We start from the raw sequence: 27,974 nt of genomic DNA on the forward strand, positions 1-27,974 counted from the left end.
AGGTGTGTGAGGGCAGTGGGTGAGATGAGCCCCCCCCCCCCCCGGCCAGGGCAGAGCCCCGCCCCCCTCGTGCAAGCCCCGCCCGAGGCCCCGCCCCCTTGTGCAAGGCCCCTCGCAGCCCCGCCCCCTTGTGCAAGGCCCGCCCAAGGCCCCGCCCCCTCATGCAAGGCTGCCAGCAGCCCCGCCCCCTCGTGCAAGGCCCGCCGAGGCCCCGCCCCCTTGGGCAAGACCCAATTGAGGCCCCGCCCCCTCGTGCAAGACCCAACCGAGGCCCCGCCCCCTCGTGCAAGGCATGTCCTGAGGCCCCGCCCCCTTGTGCAAGGCCCACACAAGGCCCCGCCCCCTCATGCAAGGCACGTGTCCTGAGGCCCCACCCCCTCGTGCAAGGCCCGCCCGAGGCCCCGCCCCTCGTGCAAGGCACGTGTCCTGAGGCCCCGCCCCTCGTGCAAGACCCAACCGAGGCCCCGCCCCCTCGTGCAAGGCACGTGTCCTGAGGCCCCGCCCCCTCGTGCAAGGCCCGCCCGAGGCCCCGCCCCCTCGTGCAAGACCCAACCGAGGCCCCGCCCCCTCGTGCAAGGCCCGCCCAAGGCCCCGCCCCTCGTGCAAGACACGTGTCCCCGAGGCCCCGCCCCCTGCGGGGAGGGGTTGAGGCGAGGCCTCCCGGCCGCCAGGCGACGCCCTCCTGCCGCCTCGGCCCCGCCCCGGCGCGTCAGCCCCCCGAGCCGAGCCAATGGGAGAGGTGGAAACTTCCAGAAGGGGGGGGCCTGGCCAATGGGCGCGGCGGCGGCGGCGGCGGCGGCCCGCGGCGGGCGGGGCGGGCCAATGGGCGGCGAGCGCCGCCCGCCCGGGCCAATGGGCGGGCAAGGGGGGCGGGCCGCGGCACCGCCGGGCCGAGCAGGCTTCCGGGAGGGGGAGGCGGGGCGGGCCTGGCCGGAGGGCGTCCTTCCCCGCGGCCAATGGGCGGCGGCGGGGGGCGGGACGCTGCGCGGGCGCCGGCCAATGGGGGCGCGCGGGGGCGCGCGCGGGCGGGGCCGGCGGCCAATGGGGGGGCGGGGGGGGCGGGCCGCGAGGCTTCTAGCAGGTTCCAGAAGGCGGCGCGGGGCGGCGGGAGCGGAGCGAGCGGAACCGGCGCCGCCATGGAGCAGGTGGGGGCGGGGGCCGCCCCCGGGGGGGCCCTGGGGGGATGTGGGGGGCCGGGGGGGGCCTGCGGAGGGGTCTTGGGGGGCTCCTGCGGGGCCCTGCGGGAGTGTGGGGCTGGGGGGGGTCCTGAGGGGGTGTAGGGCTGGGGGGGGTCCCTGGGGGGGGTCCTGGGGGCCTGAGGGGGAGTCCTTAGGGGATGTGGGGCCTGGGAGAGGGGTCTTGAGGGGCTGATGTGGGGCTGGAGGGGGTCTTGGGGGGTGTGGGGCTGGGGAGGGGGTCCTGAGGGGGCTGGGGGGATCCGGAGGGGGTGTAGGGCTGGTGAGGGGTCCCTGGGGGGGGTGTTGGGGGGCTGAGGAGGGGTCCTTAATGGATGTGGGGTTTGGGAGAGGGGTCTTGAGGGGTTGATGTGGGGCTGGAGGGGGTCTTGGGAGGTGTGGGGCTGGGGAGGGGGTCCTGAGGGGGCTGGGGGGATCCGGAGGGGGTGTAGGGCTGGTGAGGGGTCCCTGGAGGGGGTGTTGGGGGGCTGAGGAGGGGTCCTTAATGGATGTGGGGTTTGGGAGAGGGGTCTTGAGGGGTTGATGTGGGGCTGGAGGGGGTCTTGGGGGGTGTGGGGCTGGGGAGGGGGTCCTGAGGGGGCTGGGGGGATCCTTAGGGGATGTGGGACCTGGTAGAGGGGTCCTGAGGGGCTGATGTGGGGTTGGGAGGGTCTTAGGGGGTGTGGGGCCTGGCGGAGGGGCCCAGAGGGGCTCCTGTGGGGCCTTATGGGAGTGTGGGGCTGGGGGGGGGCTCCTGTGGGGCTTGGGGGGGGGTCCTGAGGGGATGTAGGGCCTGGGTGAGGGATGATAAGGGGCTTTTCTGGGGTGCTGGGGGAGTGTGGGGCTGGGGAGGGGGCTCCTGAGGGGGCTGGGGAGGGTCCTGAGGGGGTGTGGGGCTGGTGGGGGTCCCTGGGGGGGGTTTTGGGGGGCTGAGAGGGGTCCTTAGGGGATGTGGGGCCTGGTGGAGGGGCCTTGGGGGGGGCTGATGTGGGACTGGGGGGGGTCTCGAGGGGATGTGGGGGTGGGGGGGGGTCCTGGGGGGATGTGGGGCCTGGGTGAGGGATGACGAGGGGCTCCTGTGGGGTTCTGGGGAAGTGTGGGGCTGGGGAGGGGGCTCCTGAGGGGGCTGGGGGGGTCCCTGGGGGGGTTCTGAGGGGATGGGGGGCTTGGCAGAAGAGTTCTGTGGGGCCGGGAGGCCCTACAGGAGTGCGGGGCTGGGGAGGGGGCTGGGGGGGCCCTGAAGGGACGCAGGGCTGGGCTGAGGGGCCGTCGAGGCCCTGTGGGGCTGGGGGTGAGTCTGGGGGGGCCCTGAGGGGAGGTGGGGCTGGAGAGGAGCCTCCAGTGGGGCCTGAGAGTCCCGGGGGGGGGCAGAGAGGGTCCTGGGGGGGTCCAAAGTGGCATGGGGCTGGAGAGGGGTCCTGGGGGGCCCTGAGGGGTTGGTGGGGGGTGAGAGGATCTTGGGGGGGGGTTCTAAAGCGGTATGGAGCTGGGGGGGGGTCCTGAGGGGCCCCAAGGGATTGGGGGGGGGCAAGGGTCTCCTAGGGGGGGCCTAAAGTGGTGTGGGGCTGTGGGGGGGTGTCCTATGGGGCCCTGAGGGGTTGGGGGTGGCGAGGGGGTCCTGGGGGGCCCTGAGAGGTTGAGGGGGGGTGAGGGACTCCTGGGGGGGCCCAAGGGGATCCTGGGGGGGTCTTGGGGGGCCCTGAGAGATTTGGGGGGGCCGGGGAGGGCTCAGGGAGCAGGAGGGGAGGTGTCAGCTTGGTCCGGGGCCTTGACACCTCGACGCTCTTCCTCGCCGCACTCTTCCTCACTGCACGCTCTTCCTCGCGGCGTGCGGCCCCCCCCGTGCGCCCCCCCCCCCCGGGCAGGTGAACGAGCTGAAGGAGCGGGGCAACCGGGCGCTGAGCGCGGGGGCCATCGGCGAGGCGCTGCGGCACTACGGCGAGGCGATCCGCCTGGACGGCACCAACGCCGTGCTCTTCAGCAACCGCTCGGCCGCCTACGCCCGCCTCGGCGACTACGCCCGCGCCCTGGCCGACGCCTGCCGCACCGTGGAGCTGCGCCCCGACTGGGCCAAGGTCCGGGGGGGGGCCCGGGGCGCGTGACCCCCCCGGGGCCCCCCAGACCCACCGCCGTCCCCTCCCCGCGCAGGGCTACTCGCGCAAGGCGGCCGCCCTCGAGTTCCTGGGGCGCCTGGAAGAGGCGCGCGGCACCTACGAGGAGGGGCTGCGGCGGGAGCCCGGCAGCGCCCAGCTGCGCCAGGGCCTCCAGCACCTCGAGGCCAGGCTGGCCGGTGGGTGCTGCCACGGGGGGGGCACCGGGGGGGGCTGTGGGGGGGCCATGGGGGAGCTGGGACATGGGGGGACACAGGGGGACATGGGGGAGGTGGGACACGGAGGGGCTGCAGTGGGAGCCCGGCAGCGCCCAGCTGCGCCAGGGCCTCCAGCACCTCGAGGCCAGGCTGGCCGGTGGGTGCCGGGCCGGGGGGGGGCACCGGGGGGGCCACAAGGGAGCCGGGACATGGGGGGACACGGGGGAACCAGGACACGGAGGGGCTGCAGTGGGAGCCCGGCAGCGCCCAGCTGCGCCAGGGCCTCCAGCACCTCGAGGCCAGGCTGGCCGGTGGGTGCCGGGCCGGGGGGGGCACCGGGGGGGCCACACGGGAGCCGGGACATGGGGGGACACGGGGGGGACACGGGGGAACCGGGACACGGGGGGGCTGCGGTGGGAGCCCAGCTGCGCCAGGGCCTGCAGCACCTCGAGGCCAGGCTGGCCGGTGGGTGCTGCCACGGGGGGGGCACCGGGGGGGGCCGTGGGGGAGCTGGGACATGGGGGGACACAGGGGGACATGGGGGAGGTGGGACATGGGGACACGGGGGGGCTGCGGCGGGAGCCCGGCAGCGCCCAGCTGCGCCAGGGCCTCCAGCACCTCGAGGCCAGGCTGGCCGGTGGGTGCCGGGCCGGGGGGGGCACCGGGGGGGCCACAAGGGAGCCAGGACATGGGGGGACACGGGGGGGACACAGGGGAACCAGGACACGGGGGGGGCTGCAGCGGGGCCTGCAGCACCTGGAGGCCAGGCTGGCCGGTGGGTGCTGCCATGGGGGGGGCCATGGGGGGGACGCATGGGTGCTGAGACACAGGGGGACATGGGGGGGCCAGGTCATGGGGGGGGCACAGGGGGGCTGCACGACATGGAGGCCAGGCTGGGGGGTGGGTGCCAGGCCAGGGGGGCTGCATGGGGGGGGCACAGGGGGGCTGCAGCACCTGGAGGCCAGGCTGGGGGGTGGGTGCCAGGCTGGGGGGTCCCGGGGGGCTGTAGGGGCCATGGGGGGGGGCCCACAGGGGTGGGTGGGTGCCGGGGGGCTGCCCAAGATGGAGGCCAGGCTGGTGGTTGGGTGCTGGGCTGGGGGTCTGTGGGGTGCCAAGGGGCCGTGGGGGGGCTGTGGGGTGCCAGGGGGGCCGCAGGGGTGCCGGGGGGGGTCGCGGGGCGCTGAGGGTCCTTGTCACCGCAGAGCGGAAGCTGCTGAACCCCTTCAGCGCCCCGAACGTGCTGGAGCGGCTGGAGGGCGACCCGCGCACGCGGGCGCTGCTGGGCGACCCCAGCTACCGGGAGCTGCTGGAGCAGCTGCGCAGCCGCCCCGCCGAGCTGGGCACGTGAGTGTCCCCCCGGGATCCCCCCCCCCCGTGGGATCCACCCCCCGGGAATCCCCCCCACCATCCGAGGGGGGTCCCGCGGGGGCCGCGGGGTCCTGAGCAGCCCCTGGGAGCATCTGAGGGGGATTTGGCGGGAGCTGTGGCTTTACGGAGGGATCCAGCGGGGTCTCGAGCAGCCCCTGGGGGGATCTGAGGGGGATCCAGTGGGGTCTGTGGGGTCTTGGGGGGAGCCAGTAGGGTCTGTGGGGTCCTGAGCAGCCCCTGGGGGGATCTGAGGGGGATCCAGTGGGGTCTGTGAGGTTTGTGGAGGATCTAGTGGGGTCTGTGAGGTTTTGGGGGGACCCAATGGGGTCTGTGAGGTTTAGGGGGGTCCAGCACGGTCCTGAGCTGCCTCTGGGAGATCTGAGGGGGATCCAGTGGGGTCTGTGAGGTTTTGGGGGGATCCAGTGGGGGCTGTGGGGTCCTGAGCAGCCCCTGGGGGGATCTGAGGGGGATCCAGTGGGGTCTGTGAGGTTTGTGGAGGATCTAGTGGGGTCTGTGAGGTTTTGGGGGGACCCAATGGGGTCTGTGAGGTTTAGGGGGGTCCAGCATGGTCCTGAGCTGCCTCTGGGAGATCTGAGGGGGATCCAGTGGGGTCTGTGAGGTTTTGGGGGGATCCAGTGGGGGCTGTGGGGTCCTGAGCAGCCCCTGGGGGGTCTCAGAGGGATCCAGTCAGCTCAGGGGGTCCGGGGGGGATCCAGCTGGGCCGGAAGGGATGGGGGTTGGGTCCTAAGTGTCTCTGGGGGGATCAGGCCGAGTCTGGGGGGGCTTCAAGGGGGTCGGGGCAGGTTGGGGGGGGCAGCAGGCCTGGTCTGGGGTGTCCTAGGGGGATTTGGACCAGGCCTGGGGGGTCCCTGCTGTCCCTGGGGGGGATCGGGCTGGGTCTGGGGGGGCCCCAAGGGGGTCAGGGCAGTTTGGGGGGGTCCTGGGTGTTCCTGGGGGGGCTCGGATGGCTCCTGGGGGGTCCCAAGGGGATCAGGCCGGGCTTGGAGGGTCCCCAGGGGGGTCAGGGCTGCCCGGGGGGGGTCACGGCCGCCCGGGGGGGTGTCATGGCAGGCCGGGGGGCTGCGGGTGCCCCCGGGGGGGGTCAGGGCCGCCCAGGGGGGGGTCAGGGCCGCCCGGGGGGGGTCATGGCAGGCCGGGGGGCTGCGGGTGCCCCCGGGGGGGGTCAGGGCCGCGGGGGGGGGTCACGGCGGCGTGGGCGGCCCGCAGGCGGCTGCAGGACCCGCGGGTGATGACGACGCTGAGCGTGCTGCTGGGCGTGGAGCTGAGCGGCGCCGAGGAGGAGGAGGAGGAGGCCGCCGCGCCCCCCCCGGCGCCCCCCCGGCCCCCGCCCCCGCCCCAGCCCATGGAGCAGGAGCTGCCCGAGGACAAGAAGCAGGTAGGGGGGTGGCCCGGGGGGGCCGGGGGGGCCCGGGGGGTGCCCCCCACCCACCCCCCCCCCCCCGCCCGGCGCAGGCGCTGCGGGAGAAGGAGCTGGGCAACGCCGCGTACCGCCGCAAGAGCTTCGAGGCGGCGCTGGGCCACTACGCCCGCGCCCGGCAGCTGGACCCCGCCAACATGGCCTACATCGCCAACCAGGCCGGTGAGCGCCGCGGGGGGGCCGCCAACGCGACGGGGGGGCCGCCAACGCGACGGGGGGGCCGCGCTGACCCCCCCCCGTCCCCGTCCCCGTCCCGCAGCCGTCTACTTCGAGAAGGGCGAGTACCCGCGGTGCCGGGAGCTCTGCGAGGAGGCCATCGAGGTCGGCCGCCAGAACCGCGAGGACTACCGGCAGATCGCCAAGTGAGTGGCCGCGGGGGGGCCGCGGGGGGGCCGCCGCCGCCCCGGGACCCCCCCCCCCGACGCTGAGCCCCCCCCCGGCAGGGCCTACGCCCGCGTGGGCAACTCCTACTTCAAGGAGGAGCGGTACAAGGAGGCGATCCAGTTCTACAACAAGTCGCTGGCCGAGCACCGCACGCCCGACGTGCTCAAGAAGTGCCAGCAGGTGAGCGGGGGGGCCCCGGGGGGGCTCAGGGGGGGCCGGGGGGGCCGCCGCGAGCCCCCCGCCCACCCCCGCGCCCCCCAGGCCGAGAAGATCCTCAAGGAGCAGGAGCGCCTGGCCTACATCGACCCCGAGCTGGCGCTGGAGGAGAAGAACAAGGGCAACGAGTGCTTCCAGAAAGGTGGGCGGCGTTTTGGGGGGGACCAGGGGGGTCTCGGGGGGCCCCCCACGGCCGGGCTCACCCCCCCGCGCCCCCCCTCGCCAGGCGACTACCCCCGCGCCATGAAGCACTACAGCGAGGCCATCAGGCGCAACCCCAACGACGCCAAGCTGTACAGCAACCGGGCCGCCTGCTACACCAAGCTGCTCGAGTTCCCCCTCGCCCTCAAGGTGGGGGGGCTGCTTCGGGGGTCCTGGGGACCCCGGGGGGCGGGGGGCTCGTCCCGGGGGTCCTGGGGACCCCGGGGCGCTGGGGGCCCATCCTGGGGGTCCTGGGAACACTGGGGGCTGGTTTGGGGGGCTGGGGGCTCATTTCAGGGGTCCCGGGGACACCGGGGGGCTGGGGTGGGGGGCACAGGCTTCTGCTGGGGGGCAGTTTGGGGGTCCTGGGGACGCTGGGGGGCTGGGGGCTCATCCTGGGGGTCCTGGGGTCTCCAGGGGGCTGGGTTGGGGGGTTGGGGGGCTGGGGGCCCGTCCCAGGGGGCTGGGGGACACCGGGGGGCTGCATTGGGGGGCTGGGGGCTTGTCCCGGGGGTCCGGGGGCCAGCGGGGGGCTGGGATGGGGGGCTGGGGGTTCATCCTGGGGGCCTGGGGACCCCCCGGGGCCGGTTTGGGGCCTTGGGGGGGTCTCGTGCTGTCCTGGGGGGAACTGGGCGGCTGTTTTGGGTCTGGGGGAGCCGCCTGACGCCCGGCGGGTGACGCTTGGGGTGTCCCGTGCCCGGGGGGGGCAGTTTTGGGGGCCCCCCCCGCTGACACCCGCTCTCCCGCAGGACTGCGAGGAGTGCATCCGCCTGGAGCCCTCCTTCAGTGAGTGTGGGGCAGGCGGGGCCCCCCCGTCCCCCCCCAGCCCCCCCGAACCGCGGGGCGCCCCCCCCTCACCCCCCCGCCGCCGCCTGTCCCAGTCAAGGGCTACACCCGGAAGGCGGCGGCGCTGGAGGCCATGAAGGACTACACCAAAGCCATGGACGTCTACCAGAAAGCCCTCGACCTCGACAGCGCCTGTAAGGTGAGCGGGGGTCCCGGGGGGTCCCGGCAGCGGTCTGGGGGTCCCGTCACCCCTCTGGTAACCGCACGCAGTTCCTCCGCGCACAGCCGGTGGCTGAGGGCTACCCGGGATGTGCGGTACAACCGCAACGACAACCGTGAGGGCCATGGTGCGCCGTGGGGGTCCCGTCGGGGTTTTGGGGGTCTCGTCACTCCTCCGGCAACCACGGGGCTGTCTTTATCCCTGTAAGACAGCCGAGGGTTGTTACAGCGCGCACCGCACACTGCTAACCGCAACAACAACCGTAAGGAACAGTGGCGATGCGCCATGTGGGGTCCTGGGAGGGATTGGGGGTCCCGTCGGGGTGTTGGGGGTTCCGTCACCCCTCCAGCAACAACGTGCTTGTCCTCACCCATGCAAGACACCCGAGGGCTACTAGCACAGTACAGCCCCAACAACAACAACCGTGAGGAGGGAAAGTGGTGCGCCGTGGGGGTCCCGTTGGGGTTTTGGGGGTCTTGTCACCCCTCCAGCGACCATGTGGTTGTTCTCACTCATCCAAGACGGCCGGGGGCTGCTAGCGGTGCACGGTACAACCGCAACAACCACCGCGAGCAGCAGAAGCGGTGTGCCGCGCGGGGCCCCCGTGTCACCCCGCCGCGTTGTCCCCGCGCACAGGAGGCGGCCGAGGGCTACCAGCGGTGCCTGCTGGCGCAGTACAACCGCAACGACAACCCCGAGGAGGTGAAGCGGCGCGCCATGGCCGACCCCGAGGTGCAGCAGATCATGAGCGACCCGGCCATGCGCCTCATCCTCGAGCAGATGCAGAAGGACCCCCAGGCCCTCAGCGAGTGAGTGGGGGGCTGTTCCCGTCCCCGCGGCGTCCCTACAGCGTCACCCGGTGTCCCTACAGCGTCACCCGGTGTCACACCACGTCCCCGCGGCGCCCCGGGGTCTCCCCATGGCGTTACGGGGTCCCCAGGTTGCCCATTTTCCTCCCTCAGCCCGGGGCTCTCAGGAGCCCGTGTCACCCGTTGTCCCCGTGTCACCTATTGTCCCCCCCGCGTCACCTGCTGTCCCCGTGTCACCTGCTGTCCCCCCCGTGTCACCTGTTGTCCCCCCCGCGTCACCTGTTGTCCCCGTGCGTTATAGGGTCTCCCTACAGCTGTCCTAGAGCTGCTGGGGCATCACGGGGTTCTTGGGGTCGTCCCCGTGCCGTTCGCTGTTGTCACCGTCACGGGGTCCCAGCAGGGAGTTGTGGAGCCGTTGGGGTGTCACAGGGTCCCCAGGAATGTCCCTGTGTCACCTGCTGTTGTCACTGTCACTGGGTTCCTCTGCAGCTGTCCTGGAGCTGTTGGGGTGTCACGGGGTCCCTGGGGTTGTTTAGTCTCTCTGGGGTGTCACAGGGTCCCCTCGGGTGTCCCCGTGTCAGTCGCTGTGCTCCCTTTGCCTGTCACAGGCAGCCCTGGGGGGTCGCGGGGTCCCTTGGGTCCCCCCGTGCCACCCGCTGTGGCCCGTTTTTGTTGTCCCAGTGTCCCCTGGAGCTGTCTGAGCGCTCTCGGGGTGTCACGGGGTCCCCGGGGCTGCGTCACCGCGTCCCCGAGGCCACCACGGTGCCGGTGCCCGTGTCACGGGGCCCCGTGTGTCACCGAGGCCCCGGACCGTGTCACGAGGTCCCCGAGGCCACCGCAGGGCGGGTTCCCTCCCCCGTGGGCGTCCCCGAGGCCACCTCGCCCCGCTGTGTCACCAGGCCTGAGGCCACACGGTGTCACCGGCCACCACGGCCACCGTGGGGCTGGGCCCAACCTTGTCCCCGGTTCACCGTGTCCCTGAGGCCACCCGTCCCCCATCATTGGGTCCCCGATGCCACCCTGGTTGCATGTCACATGTCCCCAAGGCCACCAAGGGGTTGGGGCCCTGAGACCAGCTCTGTCTCTGGTGTCACAGTGTCCCCAAGGCCACCTGATCCCATCAGTAGATCCCCGATGGCACCCTGGCTCCGTGTCACACGTCACCAAGGGGTTGAGGCCCCGAGGCCACCTCTGTCCCCGGTGTCACAGTGTCCCCAAGGCCACCTGATCCCATCAGTAGATCCCTGATGCCACCCTGGTTCCATGTCACACGTCCCCAAGGCCACCAAGGGGTCGGGGCCCTAAGGCCACCTCTGTCCCCGATGTCACAGTGTCCCCAAGGCCACCCGCCCCCCATCTACAGGTCCTTAAGGCCCCCCCGACCCCTGCCGTGTCCCCCGGCCCCCCCCGACCCCCCCTGACCCCCCCGTCCCCGCAGGCACTTGAAGAACCCCGTCATCGCCCAGAAGATCCAGAAGCTGATGGACGTCGGGCTCATCGCCATCCGGTGACGTCCCCCCGGGGCCACCGTGTCCCCCCCCACTGGGGACACGCGGGGGGGGCACGGGCTGTCCCCCCCCCCCCCCCCGCCGCTGCCGCCGGCCATCGGGGCCCTGCGCTGCCCCCGCCCCGGGGGGGGGGGACATGCTGGGGGGGCGGCGCGGGGACGTTGGGGGCGGCAGGGTCCCCCCCGGGGGCGGTGGGGGGGCTGCGGGGGGGCCGCGGGTGCCCCCCCCACCTTGTTGTTTCGGTTTGGGGGCGCCGCGGCCCCCCCGCCCCCCCCCCCCCCCCAGCGCCCCAATAAAGAGCGGAGCAGTTGCCGAGCCGAGCTGTGTGTGGGGCGCCCGGACGCCGGGGCCCCTTGCGGCGGGGAGGGGGGGCAACGGGGCACCCGGGGGGGCCCAGACACGGGGGTGCTCGTGGGGGGGTCACGGGGGGGGGCCCGGACGCCTGGGCCCCCTCCCCAGCTCCTTGCTGCGCCCGGGGGCGGGGCCAGGCCCCGGACGCCTGGGCTCCTGCTCCAGAGGGGAAGTTGAGGGTTGGCGCGTGGTTGGGGGGGGGTGGGGTGGGGTGGGGGGGCCGGACGCCTGGGCCCCGCTCCCGGCTCCGGAGATGGGGGGGAGGGCCGGACGCCTGGGCCCCGGGCGGAGCCGCCCCGCTTCTCCATGGGGGAGGGGGAATTTTGTCCCGAATTGGCGACTCTCAGCCCAAAACGGCGCTAAGTAGAAGGGGCCCAGGCGTCCGGGCGTGGCCCCCTCCTCGGTGCCATGTGCCGCAGCGCCACGGGAGGGGCCCAGGCGTCCGGGCGCTGCCCACCCTCCCCCCCAGCGGCGCCCTGCGCTGCCCCGGCTCTGAGGGGGCCCAGGCGTCCGGGCGGCGCTTCCTGCCCCGCCCCGGGGCTGCGCGCGGCGCCCCGGAAGGACCCGGCCCCCCCCTCCCCCCCCCGGGACAAAGGTGGCCCCGCGGCGGCCGCGGTGAGTGGGGCCCGCCCGGACGCCTGGGCCCGCCCGCCCGCGCGCGCCTGCGGCCTCCCCCGCCACCGGGGGCCCAGGCGTCCGGGCCCCTGCGGGCTCCCCGCAACGGCTGACGGGGGCGGGGAGGGGCCCAGGCGTCCGGGCCCCCGCAGCGGGTGTGGGGAGAGGGTGGCGGGGAGGGGCCCAGGCGTCCGGGTCCCCCGATAGACGCGATGGGGGGGGGGGATAACGGGGAAGGGGCCCAGGCGTCCGGGCCCCCGGATCTAATGGGTCGAGGGAGCGATGGGGAAGGGGCCCAGGCGTCCGGGCCCCCGGATCTAATGGGTCGAGGGAGCGATGGGGAAGGGGCCCAGGCGTCCGGGCCCGTCACGTCTAACGGGTGTGGGAGGGGAGGGGGCGATGGGGAAGGGGCCCAGGCGTCCGGGTGCCCCGATAGACGCGATGGGGGAGGGATAACGGGACAGGGGCCCAGGCGTCCGGGTGCCCCGATAGACGCGATGGGGGGTGATAACGGGATGGGCCCAGGCGTCCGGGTGCCCCGATAGACGCGATGGGGGGTGATAACGGGATGGGCCCAGGCGTCCGGGTGCCCCGATAGACGCGATGGGGGGTGATAACGGGACGGGGGCCCAGGCGTCCGGGTGGGGCGTGGCGGCGGGGAGGGGGATGGCGGTGCAGGGACCCAGGCGTCCGGGCCGGCGTCCCCTCCCCTCCCCTCCTCGACTTCCTCTGCGGCGGCGGGGGTGCTGGGGGCGGCGGGGCGGGGCGGGGCGGGGCCCAGGCGTCCCCAGCGCGGCGGTGGGCCCAGGCGTCCCCGGGGCAGCAGACCCAGGCGCGCGGTGCGGTGCCGCCAGGGCAGCGGGACCCAGGCGTGCCCGGCGCGGCGGCGGCGGCGGGCCCAGGCGTCCCCGGCGGAGGGGCCCCGGCGTCCGGGGCGGGCGCCATGGCGGGGCTGAAGACGGCGAGCGGCGAGGCCATCGACGGCTCCTTCGAGCTGCGCGTGGAGGTGGAGCAGGGCCCCGGGGCGCCCCGCGCCCTCGCCCTCCGCGTCACCGGCGGCCTCCACGTCGGCGGCCTCATGCTGCTCATCGTCGACACCGTCGGTGAGTCCCTCCGCTCCCCCCCCCCCGCCCCCCGTGCCGCCCCGAGGGCCCAGGCGTCCCGTCCCAGTGGCCTCAGATCCGACCCCCGAGGGCCCAGGCGTCCGGGTGATCTCAGATCTGACCCCTGAGGGCCCAGGCGTCCGGCACGCCGCCCCGCCCCCACCCCGCATCCCCGGTGCCTCCCGCCGCCCCGAGGGCCCAGGCGTCCAGGCAGGTTGCATCCACCCCCCAGGGGCCCAGGCGTCCGGGCAGCCTCAGATCCGACCCCCGAGGGCCCAGGCGTCCGGGTGATCTCAGATCCGACCCCCAAGGGCCCAGGCGTCCGGGCGGCCTCAGCTCTGACCCCTGAGGGCCCAGGCGTCCGGGTGGTTCCTGTCCTGATCTCCCCGAGGGCCCAGGTGTCCAGGCAGGTTGCATCCACCCCCCAGGGGCCCAGGCGTCCGGGCAGCCTCAGATCCGACCCCCGAGGGCCCAGGCATCCGGGTGGTTCCTGTCCCGATCTCCCCGAGGGCCCAGGCGTCCGGGCAGCCTCAGATCCGACCCCCGAGGGCCCAGGCATCCGGGTGGTTCCTGTCCCGATCTCCCCGAGGGCCCAGGCGTCCGGGCAGCCTCAGGTCTGACCCCCGAGGGCCCAGGCGTCCGGGCAGCCTCGGATCTGACCCCCAAGGGCACAGGCGTCCGGGTGGTTCCTGTCCTGACCCCCAGGGGCCCAGGCGTCCGGGTGGTCCCTCCTCCCCCCGCCCAGGTGCTACCACCCTCTGGAAGGACCCAGGCGTCCGGGGCTCCCCCCGAGGAGGGACCCAGGCGTCCAGGGCTCCCCCCCACCCCCCCCGAGGAGGGACCCAGGCGTCCGGGGCTCCCCCCCCCCCGAGGAGGGACCCAGGCGTCCGGCCCCCCCCCGTGGGGCGTCACGCGGCGCCGAGTGGCCGTGGGGGGGGGGGGGGGCAGGATGCGGCCTGGGGACGCCCGGTCCTTATCGGGGGCTGCCGGGGCCCCCCGCTTCCGCCCCCCCCCGGGGACCCCCCCGAGTGCCCCCCCGGGTCCCCCCGGCCCCGCCGATAAGGGAACCACGGGCTATAAATAGCCCCGGGGCGGGGCCCGGACGCCTGGGTCCTTCCCGGGCTGCCCGCGGGGGGGGGGCAGAGCCCCCCCGTCCCCGTTTTGGGGGGCAGCAGGGCCCCCCCATCCCCATCCCCATCCCCGCGTGTTTTGGGACCCCCCAGCCCCATCAAGGGGTGCAGCCGCCCCCCCCGACCCCAACCCCTGCCCAGGGGTGCGGTGGGACCCCCCGGGCCCTGTTTTGGGGTGCTATGGGACCCCCCAGACCCCCCCGACCCGGGTTTCTGGGTGCAATGGACCCCCCAGACCCCCCCATCCCCATTTCGGGGTGCAATGGGCCCCCCTGACCCAGTGTCCCCCCCCAGGGGAGCAGCGGGACTGGTTGGACCACGCGCTGTGGTGGGACCCCCCAGGCCCCATTTTGGGGTGCTATGGGAACCCCAGACCCCCCAGACCCAGGTTCTGGGTGCAATGGACACCCCACACCCCCCTGGTCCTGGTTTTGGGGTGCTGTGGACCCCCCCGACCCCTTTCCCCCCCCCAGGGGAGCAGCGGGACTGGTCGGACCACGCACTGTGGTGGGACCCCCAGGCCCCCCAGCTCCCCCAGGCCCGGGTTTTGGGGTGCTATGGGACCCCCAGACCCCCCCGGCCCCTGTTTCAGGGTGCTATGGGACCCCCAGCCCCCCCCGATCTGCATTTTGGGGCACAAGGACCCCCTCCGACCCCTTTCCCCCCCCAGGGGAGCAGCAGGACTGGTTGGACCATGTGCTGTGGTGGGACCCCCAGGCCCCCCAGACCCCCCAGACCCAGGTTTTGGGGTGCAATGGGACCCCCAGCACCCCCCGATCCGCGTTTTGGGGCACAAGGACCCCCCGACCCCTTTCCCCCCCCAGGGGAGCAGCGGGACTGGTCGGACCACGCGCTGTGGTGGGACCCCCAGGCCCCCCAGACCCCCCAGACCCCCCAGACCTCCCCCAGCCCCCCCAGCCCCGGGTTTTGGGGTGCAGTGGACCCCCAGCCCCCCCTTTCCCCCCCCAGGGGAGCAGCGGGACTGGTCGGACCACGCGCTGTGGTGGGACCCCCAGGCCCCCCGGGCCCCCCAGACCCCCCAGACCCCCCAGGCCCGGGTTTTGGGGTGCAATGGGATCCCCAGCCCCCCCAGCCCCGGGTTTCGGGGTGCAGCGGGCCCCCCCTGACCCTTTCCCCCCCAGGGGAGCAGCGGGACTGGTCGGACCACGCGCTGTGGTGGGCGCAGCGGCGGCAGTGGCTGCTGCGGCCCGGGCGCACGCTGGACGCGCTGGGGCTGGGGGCGGACGCCCGCCTGCGCTTCGCCCCCCAGCACCGCCCGCTGCGCCTGCGCCTGCCCAACCGCCGCCGCCTCCGCCTGCGCCTCTCCTTCGCCCAGCCCGTGAGCCGCGCCGTCGCCCACGCCTGCCGCCTCCTCGGTGCGTGTGTGGCCCCCCGGGGCCGGTCGGGGGGTCTGGGGGGGTCTGGGGGGGTCTGGGGGGGTGGTTATGGGGGGCTGGGGGGTGGTTATGGGGGCCTGGGGGGTCCTGGGGGGCCCGTGAGCCGCGCCGTCGCCCACGCCTGCCGCCTCCTCGGTGCGTGTGTGTCCCCCGGGGCTGGCCGGGGGGTCTGGGGGGGTCTGGGGGGGTCTGGGGGGTGGTTATGGGGTGCTGGGGGGTGGTTATGGGGGCCTGGGGGGTCCTGGGGGGCCCGTGAGCCGCGCCGTCGCCCACGCCTGCCGCCTCCTCGGTGCGTGTGTGGCCCCCGGGGCCGGTGGGGGGGTCTGGGGGGGTCTGGGGGGGTCTGGGGGGTGGTTATGGGGGCCTGGGGGGTCCTGGGGGGCCCGTGAGCCGCGCCGTCGCCCACGCCTGCCGCCTCCTCGGTGCGTGTGTGGCCCCCGGGGCCGGTGGGGGGGTCTGGGGGGGTCTGGGGGGGTCTGGGGGGTGGTTATGGGGTGCTGGGGGGTGGTTACGGGGTCCTGGGGGGTCCTGGGGGGCCCGTGAGCCGCGCCGTCGCCCACGCCTGCCGCCTCCTCGGTGCGTGTGTGGCCCCCGGGGCCGGTCGGGGGGTCTGGGGGGGTCTGGGGGGGTCTGGGGGGTGGTTATGGGGTGCTGGGGGGTGGTTACGGGGTGCTGGGGGGTGGTTACGGGGTCCTGGGGGGTCCTGGGGGGCCCGTGAGCCGCGCCGTCGCCCACGCCTGCCGCCTCCTCGGTGCGTGTGTGGCCCCCGGGGCCGGTGGGGGGGTCTGGGGGGGTCTGGGGGGGTCTAGGGGGTGGTTATGGGGGCCTGGGGGGTCCTGGGGGGCCCGTGAGCCGCGCCGTCGCCCACGCCTGCCGCCTCCTCGGTGCGTGTGGCCCCCGGGGCCGGTCGGGGGGTCTGGGGGGGTCTGGGGGGTGGTTATGGGGTGCTGGGGGGCACTTGGGGGCCCTGGGAGGCAGGTAAGGGGGCTGCGGGGTGGTTGGGGGTCCTGGGGGGCCCTGGGGGGTGGGTAGGGGGTGCTGGGGGGTGGTTTGGGGTCCTGGGGGGCTCTTGGGGGTCCTGGGGGGGCCCTAGGGGGTGCTGGGGGGTGGTTATGGGGTGCTGGGGGGCAGCTGGGGGTGCTGGGGGGGCGTTTGGGGGGGACCCCGGGGGCTGACGGGGGCCCACAGGGATCCGGCACCCCGAGGAGCTGTCGCTGCTGCGGGCGCCCGAGGAGGAGGAGGAGGCGGCGAGGAAGGGCGGGGGGGCGGCGCCCGAGGAGGAGGACTTCGACCTCACCGCCGTCGTGCTGCCGCCCGGTGAGCGTGCGAGAGCGGGTGTGCGAGGGCGGGCGAGGGCGGGCGAGGGAGGGCGAGGGCTCCTCGTGCGAGAGCTCCCCGTGCAAGGTCCCTCGTGCGAGCGCTCGTGCGCAGGCGCCGAGGCGGCTTGGGAGGGGGTGGGGGGGGGCTCCCTGTGCGCGGGGGCCCTTGTGTGTGGTGCTCGTGTGAGCCCTCGTGCAAGGCCCTTGTGCAAGGCCCTCGTGCGCGGACGCCTGTGTGCAAGGCCCTTGTGCACGGTCCTCGTGCGAGCCCTCGTGCACAGGCTCCGAGGGGGCCTGGCCCAACTGCCCCCCCCAACCTGGGCAGCCCCAAGGGGGGTGTGGGGGGGTCGTGCAGGGCTCCCCGTGCGGGGGGGCCCCTCGTGCAAGGCCCTCGTGCAAGGCCCTCGTGCAAGGCCCTCGTGCGAGCCCTCGTGCGCAGGCTCCGAGGCGGCCTGGCCCGGCTGCCCCCCCCACCTGGCCGGCCCCGAGGCCCAGGGCTGCTTCCGGATGCTGGTGGCTCCCCGGGGGGGGCTGGGCCCCAGCCCCCCCCCCCGCAGCCCCGCCCGCGGCCCCCCCCTGATCCAGCGCGCCCGCATCAACGCCCGGTACGGGGGGGGGGGACTTGGGGGGCAGTTTGGGGGGTATTTAGGGGCTGGGGGGGCAATTTGGGGGGGCTTTGGGGGGGGCAGTTTGGGGGTGCTGGGGTGGTTTGGGGGGTATTTAGGGGCTGGGGGGGCAGTTTGGGGGGGCTTTGGGGGCCGGGGGGGCAGTTTGGGGGTGCTGGGGTGGTTTGGGGGGTATTTAGGGGCTGGGGGGGCAGTTTGGGGGGGCTTTGGGGGCCAGGGGGGCAGTTTGGGGGTACTGGGGTGGTTTGGGGGGTATTTAGGGGCTGGGGGGGGCAATTTGGGGGGGCTTTGGGGGCCGGGGAGGCAGTTTGGGGGTGCTGGGGTGGTTTGGGGGGTATTTAGGGGCTGGGGGGCAATTTGGGGGGGCTTTGGGGGCCAGGGGGGCAGTTTGGGGGTGCTGGGGTGGTTTGGGGGGTATTTAGGGGCTGGGGGGGCAATTTGGGGGGGCTTTGGGGGGCCAGGGGGGCAGTTTGGGGGTGCTGGGGTGGTTTGGGGGGTATTTAGGGGCTGGGGGGGCAGTTTGGGGGGGCTTTGAGGGGGGCAGTTTGGGGGTGCTGGGGTGGTTTGGGGGGTATTTAGGGGCTGGGGGGGCAGTTTGGGGGGGGCTTTGGGGGGCCAGGGGGGCAGTTTGGGGGTGCTGGGGTGGTTTGGGGGGTATTTAGGGGCTGGGGGGGCAGTTTGGGGGGGGCTTTGGGGGGCCAGGGGGGCAGTTTGGGGGTGCTGGGGTGGTTTGGGGGGTATTTAGGGGCTGGGGGGGCAATTTGGGGGGGCTTTGGGGGGCCAGGGGGGCAGTTTGGGGGTGCTGGGGTGGTTTGGGGGGTATTTAGGGGCTGGGGGGGCAGTTTGGGGGGGCTTTGGGGGCCAGGGGGGCAGTTTGGGGGTGCTGGGGTGGTTTGGGGGGTATTTAGGGGCTGGGGGGGCAGTTTGGGGGGGCTTTGGGGGCCGGGGAGGCAGTTTGGGGGTGCTGGGGTGGTTTGGGGGGTATTTAGGGGCTGGGGGGCAATTTGGGGGGGCTTTGGGGGCCAGGGGGGCAGTTTGGGGGTGCTGGGGTGGTTTGGGGGGTATTTAGGGGCTGGGGGGCAATTTGGGGGGGCTTTGGGGGGCCAGGGGGGCAGTTTGGGGGTGCTGGGGTGGTTTGGGGGGTATTTAGGGGCTGGGGGGGCAGTTTGGGGGGGCTTTGAGGGGGGCAGTTTGGGGGTGCTGGGGTGGTTTGGGGGGTATTTAGGGGCTGGGGGGGCAGTTTGGGGGGGGCTTTGGGGGGCCAGGGGGGCAGTTTGGGGGTGCTGGGGTGGTTTGGGGGGTATTTAGGGGCTGGGGGGGCAGTTTGGGGGGGCTTTGGGGGGCCAGGGGGGCAGTTTGGGGGTGCTGGGGTGGTTTGGGGGGTATTTAGGGGCTGGGGGGGGCAATTTGGGGGGGCTTTGGGGGGCCAGGGGGGCAGTTTGGGGGTGCTGGGGTGGTTTGGGGGGTATTTAGGGGCTGGGGGGGCAGTTTGGGGGGGCTTTGGGGGCCGGGGGGCAGTTTGGGGGTACTGGGGTGGTTTGGGGGGTATTTAGGGGCTGGGGGGGCAGTTTGGGGGGGACTTTGGGGGGCCAGGGGGGCAGTTTGGGGGTACTGGGGTGGTTTGGGGGGTATTTAGGGGCTGGGGGGGCAGTTTGGGGGGGCTTTGGGGGCCAGGGGGGCAGTTTGGGGGTGCTGGGGTGGTTTGGGGGGTATTTAGGGGCTGGGGGGGCAGTTTGGGGGGGACTTTGGGGGGCCAGGGGGGCAGTTTGGGGGTACTGGGGTGGTTTGGGGGGTATTTAGGGGCTGGGGGGGCAGTTTGGGGGGCTTTGGGGGCCAGGGGGGCAGTTTGGGGGTGCTGGGGTGGTTTGGGGGGTATTTAGGGGCTGGGGGGGGCAATTTGGGGGGGCTTTGGGGGCAGGGGGGCAGTTTGGGGGTACTGGGGTGGTTTGGGGGGTATTTAGGGGCTGTGGGGCAGTTTGGGGGGGCTTTGGGGACCGGGGGGGCAGTTTGGGGGTGCTGGGGTGGTTTGGGGGGTATTTAGGGGCTGTGGGGCAGTTTGGGGGGGCTTTGGGGACCGGGGGGGCAGTTTGGGGGTGGCTTGGGGGCCGGGGGGCAGTTTGGGGGGGCAGGGGGCAGTTGGGGGGGCAGTTTGGGGGTGGGGGGGCAGTTGGGGGCAGCCCGGGTGCCTGACCCCCCCCCGCCCCCCCCCGCAGGTGGCTGGACTCGTCGCAGTCGCTGATGCAGCAGGACGTGGCCGACGACGCCGAGCTGCTGCTGCGCTTCAAGTACTACTGCTTCCTCGACATCCAGCCCCAGGTGCGCCCGGAGCGCCCCAAAACGCCCCGGAATCACCCCAAAAGAACACCGGGACCGCCCCGAGACCCCCCCGGGACCCCCGGGACCCCCAAACCCCCCCAGTCCCCCCCGCAGCCTCCCCCGAGCCCCCAGCGCTGCTGCTGCTTCCTCGACATCCGGCCCCAGGTGTGCCCCAAACGCCCCAAAACGCCCCGAAATCACCCCAAAAAAACACCGGGACCGCCCCGAAACCCCCCAGGGACCCCCAGGACCCCCAACCCCCCCCGAGCCCCCAGCGCTGCTGCTGTTGCTTCCTCGACATCCAGCCCCAGGTGCGCCCCAAACGCCCCAAAACCGCCCCAAAACCCCCCAGAACCCCCGGGGACCCCCAACATGTCACTGACATGTCACTGGTGTGTCGCTAGCGTGTTGTGGCGTGTGCAGCTGGAGGCGGTGCGCGTCGCCCGGCTGTGCGAGCCCCCTTTCTCCCCCCGCACCCTGACGTGCCACGTCGTGGCGTCGCTGACGTGTCATTGACATGTCGTGGCGTGTTGTGGCGTGTCACGGCGTGTCGCTGACGTGTCGCTGGCGTGTGCAGCTGGACGCGGTGCGCATCGCCCAGCTGTACGAGCAGGCGCGCTGGTCGCTGCTGCTGGAGGAGATCGACTGCACCGAGGAGGAGATGATGCTCTTCGCCGCCCTCCAGGTACCGGGGCCCCAAACACCCCCAAAACACCCCCAAACACCCCCAAAATACCCCCAGCGCACCCCCCAGGGCCCCAAACACCCCCAAAAGACCCCTGCGATCCCAAACACCCCCAGAACCTTCCCAAAATACCCTCGATGCACCCCCTGGGACCCCAAACACCCCCAAAACACCCCCAAAATACCCCCAACGCACCCCCCAGGGCCCCAAACACCCCCCAAACACCCCCAAAAAACCCCAAAATACCTCCGGGGGACCAAAACACCCCCAAATACTCCCAAAATACACCCCGGGGCCCCAAACATCCCCAAAACACCCCTGAAACACCCCCAGAATACTCCCAAAACACCCCCCAGGGCCCCAAACACACCCAAAATATCCCCAGAATACCCTCTGGGGCCCCAAAACACCCCCAAAATACCTCCTGGTGCCCCAAATACCCCCCAAATACCCCCCAGGGCCCCAAACATCCCCCAAACACCCCCAAAATACTACCAAAATACCCCTGGGGCCCCAAGCACCCTAAAATACCCCCCAGTACCCTAAATACCCCCAAGATACCCCCCAGATGCCCCCCAGGGCCCTAAATACCCCCTAAATCCCTCCCAAATAACCCCTGGGGCCCTAAATACCCCCTGAACAGCCCCGAAATACCCCCCGGGGCCCCCAAATACCCCCAAAGGACCCCCCCGGGGCCCTAAACACCCCCAAAATGCTCCTCGGGGCCCCAAATACCCCCTAAATAGCCCCAAATGCCCCCCTGCACCCCCCATGTCCCCCCCCAGTACCACATCGACGAGCTGGGGGGCAGCGGGGAGCTGGGGGGGGGACGCGGCCGGGGGGGTGACACCAGGGGGGGTGACACCGGGGGGGTGACACGTCCTGCCCCCCCAGTACCACATCGACGAGCTGGGGGGCAGCGGGGAGCCGGGGGGGGACGCGGCCAGGGGGGGTGACACCAGGGGGGGTGACACCGGGGGGGTGACACGTCCTGCCCCCCCCAGTACCACATCGACGAGCTGGGGGGCAGCGGGGAGCCGGGGGGGGACACGGCCGGGGGGGTGACACCAGGGGGGGTGACACCGGGGGGGTGACACGTCCTGCCCCCCCAGTACCACATCGACGAGCTGGGGGGCAGCGGGGAGCCGGGGGGGGACGCGGCCGGGGGCGACGCGGCCCTGGACGACCTCGACGCCGCCCTCGACAGCCTGGAGCTCAAACTGGGGGGGCCCCCCCCGCCCCAACTGGTGAGACTGGGGGCACTGGGGGCAGTCAGGGGGGCTGGGGGGGAACTGGGGGGGCATTGGGGGGCTGGGGCGAGTCAGGAGGATGGGAGGAACTGGTGAGACTGGGGGCACTGGGGGGGGTCAGGGGGACTGGGGGGGACTGGGGGACCTGGTGACACTAGGGGAACTGGGAGGTACTGGGAGGAACTGGTGAGACTGGGGGCACTGGGGGTGCTGGGGGCAGTCAGGGGGACTGGGGGGATTGGGGTGAACTGGTGACACTGGTGAGACTGGGGTCACTGGGGGAACTGGGAGGGCACTGGGGGGGACTGGGTGGACTCAGAGGAGCTGCTGGGACTGGGGGCACTGGGGGCACTGGTTAGACTGGGAGGCCCGAGGGGCCGGGGGAGGCCGGGGCACTGGGCAAACTGGGGGCACTGGGCAGACTGGGGCACTGGGCAGACTGGGGGCACTGGGAGTTCACCGTGCCCCCCCGCCCCCCCCAGGAGGACCTCACGGCCATCCCCGAGCTCAGGGAGTATCTGGACATCCTCAGGTACCGGACGCCTGGGCCCCCCGGACGCCTGGGCCCCTGGGGGGGGCAGGGGGGGTGGGGGGGACCTGCCCGAGGGCCCAGGTGTCCGGGCCCAGGTGAGAGCACGGAGGGGCTGGAGCCTCGTTAGCTGCTAACGAGCCCTCGTCACCCCGAGACGGGGCCCAGCTGCGCCCGGACGCCTGGGCCCCCTTGGGAGGGGGGCAGAGGGGTGGGGGGGACCTGCCCGAGGGCCCAGGTGTCCGGGCCCAGCTGAGGGCACTTAGGGGCTGGGCTGGAGCCTCGTTAGCTGCTAACGAGCCCTCGTCACCCTGAGACGGGGCCCAGCTGCGCCCGGACGCCTGGGCCCCAGGGCTGGGGGGGGGGGGGTGCGGGGCGGCTCCCAGAAACCTGGGCCCTGCTGAACCCGGACTCCTGGGCCCTGGGGGGGGGGCGCGGGGCGGCTCCCGGACGCCGGGGCCCCCTGACCGGACGCCGGGGCCCCCCAGGCCGCGCAAGCTGGTGCTCCGGGGCGGGACGGGGGGGTGGGGGGCGGCTCCCGGACGCCGGGGCCCCCTGACCGGACGCCGGGGCCCCCCAGGCCGCGCAAGCTGGCGCTCCGGGGCTTCCGGCCGCACTGGGCCGTGTTCAAGGAGACGACGCTCTCGTACTACAAGAGCCCCGAGGCCCTGGCCGAGCCCGTGCAGCAGCTCAACCTCAAAGGTGCCCCCCCGGGACCCCCCCGGGACCCCCCCGAACCTCCCCACCCCCCCGGGACCCCCCCGGGACCCTGCAGAACCCCCTAACTCCCCTGGGACCCCTCCCACCCCCCCCGGGACCCCCCTGGAACCCCCCAATCCCCCCGGAACCCCCCAAACCCCTCTGTGACCCTCCCAGCCACCTGGGAACCCTCCCACCCCCCCAACCCTCCCCAGAACCCCCCCAACGGCCCCTGGGACCCCCCCAGGCCCCCCCAGGATCTCCCAAAACACCCCCTGGGCTCCCAGAATCCCTTGGGACCCCTCAAAATCTCCGGGATCCCCTCTGACCCCCCAAATCCCCCCAGGGACCCCCCCAGCTCCCCCCATTGCCCTCAAATCCCCCCTTTTGCCCCCAGGATCCCCCCGATTCCCCTGGGACCCCCCCAGATTCCTCTCAGGACCCCCAAATCCTCCCTAAGACCCCCCCAAATCCCCCCCCGAGCCCCCTGTGATCCCCTGGGAGCCCCCAAATCCCTCATGTGACCCCCAAATCCCCCCTGAGACCCCCCTCGGGGTTCCCCAAATCCCTCCCAAGCCCCCCCCGGGACCCTGCACTCCCCCCCCCCCGGCAGGCCCCTGGGGGGGGGGGTGCGGCCCGGACGCCTGGGCCCCGCCGGACGCCTGGGCCCGCAGGCTGCGAGGTGATCCCCGACGTCAACGTGGCGGCGCAGAAGTTCTGCATCAAGCTGCTGGTGCCGGCGCCCGACGGCATGAGCGAGGTGCAGCTGCGCTGCCGCGATGTGAGTGCCCGCCCGCCCCGGCACGCGGCTGCCACGCGTGTGCCACGCGTGTAGTGTGTGCGCCACGCGTGTAGTGTGTGCGCCACGCGTGTAGTGTGTGCGCCACGCGTGGGTCGTGCCTGTGCCACGCGTGTGCCACGCCACGGGGTGCCAGGCCACGGCAGGCCACGCGTGTGCCACGTCGCAGCACGCGGTGTCACACACGTGCCGTGTCACGTAGTGCCACTTCATGCAGTGCCACGGCACCCGGTGCCACGTCATGCGGTGCCACACGGTGCCACGTCACGCGCTGTGCTGTGTCACATGGTGCCACATCGCATGGCGCCGCGCAGTGTCACGTGGTGCCACATGTCCCGCCATGTCCCCTGTGTGTCCCAGACCTGTCCCAACTCTGTCCCACATGTTCCACACGTGTCCTGCGCATGTCCCACGTGTCCCACACATGTCCCACGTGTGTCCTGTGTCCTGCAGGTGCAGCAGTACGCCCGCTGGGTGACCGGGGGTGGCGTGTCACCCTGTGTCACCCGTGTCCCCCCCCGTGTCCCCCCCCAGGCGCAGCAGTACGCCCGCTGGGTGGCCGGGGGTGGCGTGTCACCCGTGTCACCCGTGTCCCGCAGGCGCAGCAGTACGCCCGCTGGGTGGCCGGGGGTGGCGTGTCACCCGTGTCACCCGTGTCCCCCCCAGGCACAGCAGTACGCCCGCTGGGTGGCCAGGGGTGGCGTGTCACCCTGTGTCACCCGTGTCCACCCCCCCCCCCGTGCCCCCCCAGGCGCAGCAGTACGCCCGCTGGGTGGCCGGGGGTGGCGTGTCACCCTGTGTCACCCTGTGTCACCCGTGTCCCCCCCCCCCCCAGGCGCAGCAGTACACCCGCTGGGTGGCCGGGGGTGGCGTGTCACCCTGTGTCACCCTGTGTCACCCTGTGTCACCCGTGTTCCCCCCCCCGTGTCCCCCCCAGGCACAGCAGTACGCCCGCTGGGTGGCCGGGGGTGGCGTGTCACCCTGTGTCACCTGTGTCACCCATGTCCCCCCCCCCCCCCGTGTCCCCCCAGGCGCAGCAGTACGCCCGCTGGGTGGCCGGGTGCCGCCTGGCCGCCCGGGGCCGCACCATGGCCGACGGCTCCTTCGGGGCCGAGGCCCGGGGGGTCCTGGCCCTGCTGGGGGGCGGGGCCGAGGGGGCGGGGGCGGGGCCTGGCCCTGGCCCCGCCCCCGGCCCCGCCTCCCGGCCCCCGCCGGACCCCCGCGTCCTCCTGCCCCCCCGCTTCCAGCGCAAGATCAAGGCCAAGCAGGTACCGACCCCCCCCCCCCCAACGACCCCCCCCGTGACCTCCCTGCGACCCCGTGACCCGACACCCCCCCCCAAAAAAAAAAACCCCTGCATCCCGGAGCTTCACTGTGCCACCCCCCCAATGACCCCCATGACCCCCTGTGACCCCCTGTGACCTTGCGTGACCCTGTGACCCCCCCTGTGACCCCTCTGTGACCTCCCGTGACCCCTGTAACCTCCCCGTGACCCCTCGTGACCCCGCGGTGACCTCTCCTGTGACCTCTAGTAACCCCTGGGGCGACCTCCGGTGACCCCCACCGCATCCTGGAAGCGCGCTGTGACCTCTAGTGACCCCGTGACCCCCCCGTGACCCCCATGACCCCCAGTAACCCCGCGGTGACCCCTAGTGACCCCGCAGTGACCCCCAGTGACCCCGCGGTGACCCCTGTGACCCCACCGTGACCTCCCCCCCCCCCCAGCTGAACGCCTGTGTCCTGGAGGCTCATTGTGACACTGACACACACACACACACACACACACACACACACCCCCAAACCCCAGGAGCTACTGCAACCCCACAATTGCCTCCCGCATCCTGGCGGCTCACTGTGACCTCGCATGACCCCATGACCCCACAGTGACCCCCGTGACCCCTCGTTGACCCCCATGACCTCCAGTAACCCCACCGTGACCCCCCCCCCCCGGTGACCCCAGGACCGAGCGCCCGAATCTCGGTGGCTCGCGGTGACCCCAAGTGACCCAATGACCTCCAGTAACCCCACCGTGACCCCCGTGACCCCGCCGTGACCCCTCGGTGACCCCCATGACCTCCAGTAACCCCACCGTGACCTCCCGTGACCCCTCCAGTGACCTCGGGTGACCCCCTGGGTGACCTCGAGTGACCCCAGGACCGAGCGCCCGAATCTCGGTGGCTCGCGGTGACCCAAGTGACCCAATGACCTCCAGTAACCCCACCGTGACCCCCGTGACCCCGCCGTGACCCCTCGGTGACCCCCATGACCTCCAGTAACCCCACCGTGACCTCCCGTGACCCCTCCAGTGACCTCGGGTGACCCCCTGGGTGACCTCGAGTGACCCCAGGACCGAGCGCCCGAATCTCGGTGGCTCGCGGTGACCCCAAGTGACCCAATGACCTCCAGTAACCCCACCGTGACCCCCGTGACCCCGCCGTGACCCCTCGGTGACCCCCATGACCTCCAGTAACCCCACCGTGACCTCCAGTGACCCCTCCAGTGACCTCGGGTGACCCCCTGGGTGACCTCAGGTGACCCCAGAACCGAGCTCCCGAATCTCGGCGGCTCGCTGTGACCCCAAGTGACCCAATGACCTCCAGTAACTCCACTGTGACCCCCATGACCCCGCCGTGACCCCTTGTTGACCCCTCGTTGACCTCCCGTGACCCCTCGGTGACTGCCCCCCCCCAACAAACCACACACACACACAGAGCTGCCGGTGCCCATCCTGGAGCAGCACTGTGACCCCATTACCCGCCCCCCCGGTGACACCCCCCCCCCCCGTGACCCCCCCCCCCCCAGCTGCTGGCGCGCATCCTGGAGCAGCACTGTGACCCCCATTCCCCCCCCCCCCCCCCCCGTGACCCCCCCCCCGAGACCCTCCCCCCCCCCGTGACCCCCCCCCCCTTAACCCCCCCCCCCCCCGTGCCCCCCCCAGCTGCCGGCGCGCATCCTGGAGCAGCACCAGCGGGTGGCGCCGCTGTCGGGGGCGGAGGCGCGGCTGCGCTTCCTGCAGGCCTGGCAGGCGCTGCCCGACTTCGGCCTCGCCTACTTCCTCGTCCGGTGCGCGGGGGGGCCGGGGGGGCCGGGGGGGGGGCCCATGGCATCTGGGGGGGGCTGTGGGGGAGGGAGGGGGGGGGCCCTGGTGTCCAGGGGGGGGGCCCTGGTGACCGGGGGGGCCCCCAGTGTCTGGGGGGGCTGTGTGGGGGGACCTTGGTGTCTGGGGGGGGGCTGCAGGGGACCACAGTGTCTGGGGGGGGGGGCCCCAATTTCCAGGGGGGGGGTTCTTGGTGTCTGGGGGGAGGCCCCGGTGTCTGGGGGGGCTGTGGGAGAGGGAGGGGGGCCCAGTGTCCAGAGAGGGGCCCTAGTGTCCGGGGGGGCCCCCAGTGTCTGGGGGGGCTGTGTGTGGGGACCCTCGTGTCCAGGGGGGGGGCTGTGGGGGGCCCCCAGTGTCCAGGGGGGGCTGCAGGGGCCCCCAGTGTCCGGGGGGGCCCTGGCGTCCAGGGGGGTCCTTGGTGTCCGGGGTGGGACCCTGCTGTCCGGGGGGGTCCTTAGTGTCCGGGGGGGCCCCAGTGTCCAGGGGGGGGGTCCTTGGTGTCCGGGGTGGGACCCTGCTGTCCTGGGGGGTCCTTGGTGTCCGGGGGGGGCCCTGGCGTCCGGGGGGGGTCCTTGGTGTCCGGGGTGGGACCCTGCTGTCCGGGGGGGTCCTTGGTGTCCGGGGGGGGCCCTGGCGTCCGGGGGGGTCCTTGGTGTCCGGGGGGGTCCTTAGTGTCCGGGGGGGGCCCTGGCATCCGGGGGGGCCCCAGTGTCCAGGGGGGGTCCTTGGTGTCCGGGGGGGCCCCGGCGTCCGGGGGGGGTCCTTGGTGTCCGGGGGGGCCCCGGCATGCGGGGGGGGGCCGCTCGGGACGCAGCCGGGGCCCGGCAGGTTCAAGGGGAGCCGCAAGGACGAGGTGCTGGGCGTCGCCCCGAACCGGCTGGTGCGGCTGGAGCCGGCGCTGGGCTCGGTGCTGCGGACGTGGCGCTACAGCAGCCTGCGCCAGTGGAACGTCAACTGGGACAGCCGCCAGGTGGGGCCCCCCCGGGGACGCCTGGGCCCCCCCGGACGCCGGGGCCCCCCGGGAGCCCCGCCTCCACCCCCGCCCTCCGCCCGCAGGTGGCCATCGAGTTCGACGAGCACGTCAACGTGGCGTTCAGCGTGGTGTCGGCGCCGTGCCGCACGGTGCACGAGTACCTGGGCGGCTACATCTGCCTGGCGAGCCGCGCCAAGGGCCGCCCCTTCGACGAGGAGCTCTTCCACAAGCTCACCGGCGGCCAGGAGGCCCCCTGAGCCCCCCCCGGGCCCCCCCCGGCCGTGCGACGCGGCCTCGTGCGAGGTGGGCAGGGCCTCGTGCGAGCGGCCGCCTCCCCGTGCGCGGGTCGCCGCGTGCAAAATGGGCGCTGCCTTCCTTCCCCCCCCCCGTCGCAATCCTCCCCCACCCCGCGCAGCCTCCCCGTGCGAGGCGTCCTCGTGCAAGGCGTCCTCGTGTGAGGCGTCCTCGTGCAAGGAGTCCTCGTGCGAGGTGTCCTCGTGCGAGAAGACCCCTCCCCGTGCAAGGCTTGCCACATGTAAATGGTGCTTGCCGCTCCCCGTGCGAGCACACCGCTCTCCTCCCCACCGTGCAAGGTGTCCTTGTGTGAAGCGTCCTCGTGCAAGGCCCTCGTGCAAGGCGTCCTTGTGTGAGGCGTCCTCGTGCAAGGCATCC

At 73.5% G+C, this 27,974-nt stretch overlaps 2 protein-coding genes across 3 annotated transcripts; both read left to right on the forward strand.

Annotated features, from left to right (window-relative positions):
- The first annotated feature begins 994 nt into the window (after positions 1-994).
- Positions 995-10,728, forward strand: STIP1 (stress induced phosphoprotein 1). Its single transcript, XM_064503234.1, has 14 exons — positions 995-1,145; positions 3,041-3,250; positions 3,324-3,465; positions 4,686-4,827; positions 6,079-6,247; positions 6,325-6,451; positions 6,549-6,651; positions 6,733-6,853; positions 6,935-7,031; positions 7,116-7,240; positions 7,840-7,876; positions 7,972-8,075; positions 8,733-8,905; positions 10,344-10,728. Exons 1-14 carry the CDS (start codon positions 1,137-1,139, stop codon positions 10,414-10,416), a joined length of 1,632 nt encoding a protein of 543 aa, XP_064359304.1. The 5' UTR covers positions 995-1,136; the 3' UTR covers positions 10,417-10,728.
- Positions 10,729-12,200: 1,472 nt separating this feature from the next.
- On the forward strand, positions 12,201-27,704 carry FERMT3 (FERM domain containing kindlin 3). Of its 2 annotated transcripts, XM_064503228.1 has the most exons (15): positions 12,201-12,482; positions 14,755-14,988; positions 16,198-16,326; positions 16,768-16,933; positions 19,168-19,270; positions 19,848-19,955; positions 21,068-21,202; positions 21,688-21,737; positions 22,315-22,436; positions 23,108-23,214; positions 24,264-24,500; positions 26,171-26,295; positions 27,158-27,299; positions 27,386-27,595; positions 27,631-27,691. In XM_064503228.1, the coding sequence occupies exons 1-14, from the start codon at positions 12,323-12,325 to the stop codon at positions 27,557-27,559; spliced, it is 1,992 nt and encodes a 663-aa protein (XP_064359298.1). In that variant the 5' UTR covers positions 12,201-12,322; the 3' UTR covers positions 27,560-27,595; positions 27,631-27,691. The 2 variants fall into 2 exon arrangements, with proteins under 2 accessions (XP_064359298.1, XP_064359297.1); XM_064503227.1 differs by having other exon boundaries at positions 27,386-27,704.
- Positions 27,705-27,974: the final 270 nt, after the last annotated feature.

Source organism: Dromaius novaehollandiae, chromosome 35 (assembly GCF_036370855.1).
Source record: "Dromaius novaehollandiae isolate bDroNov1 chromosome 35, bDroNov1.hap1, whole genome shotgun sequence".
Taxonomy (NCBI): Eukaryota; Metazoa; Chordata; class Aves; order Casuariiformes; family Dromaiidae; genus Dromaius; species Dromaius novaehollandiae.

What these genes read in the sequence shown, in the direction of transcription:
- STIP1 (XM_064503234.1), top strand. An exon ending in AGTTCCCCCTCGCCCTCAAG is followed by an intron (nt 7,241 to 7,839) that starts GTGGGGGGGCTG and finishes GCTCTCCCGCAG; the next exon opens with GACTGCGAGGAGTGCATCCG. An exon ending in GACCCCCAGGCCCTCAGCGA is followed by an intron (nt 8,906 to 10,343) that starts GTGAGTGGGGGG and finishes CCGTCCCCGCAG; the next exon opens with GCACTTGAAGAACCCCGTCA.
- FERMT3 (XM_064503227.1), top strand. Translation starts at nt 12,323, where the DNA reads ATGGCGGGGCTGAAGACGGCGAGCGGCGAGGCCATCGACGGCTCCTTC. An exon ending in CGCGCCCGCATCAACGCCCG is followed by an intron (nt 16,934 to 19,167) that starts GTACGGGGGGGG and finishes CCCCCCCCGCAG; the next exon opens with GTGGCTGGACTCGTCGCAGT. An exon ending in TCCTCGACATCCAGCCCCAG is followed by an intron (nt 19,271 to 19,847) that starts GTGCGCCCGGAG and finishes TGGCGTGTGCAG; the next exon opens with CTGGACGCGGTGCGCATCGC.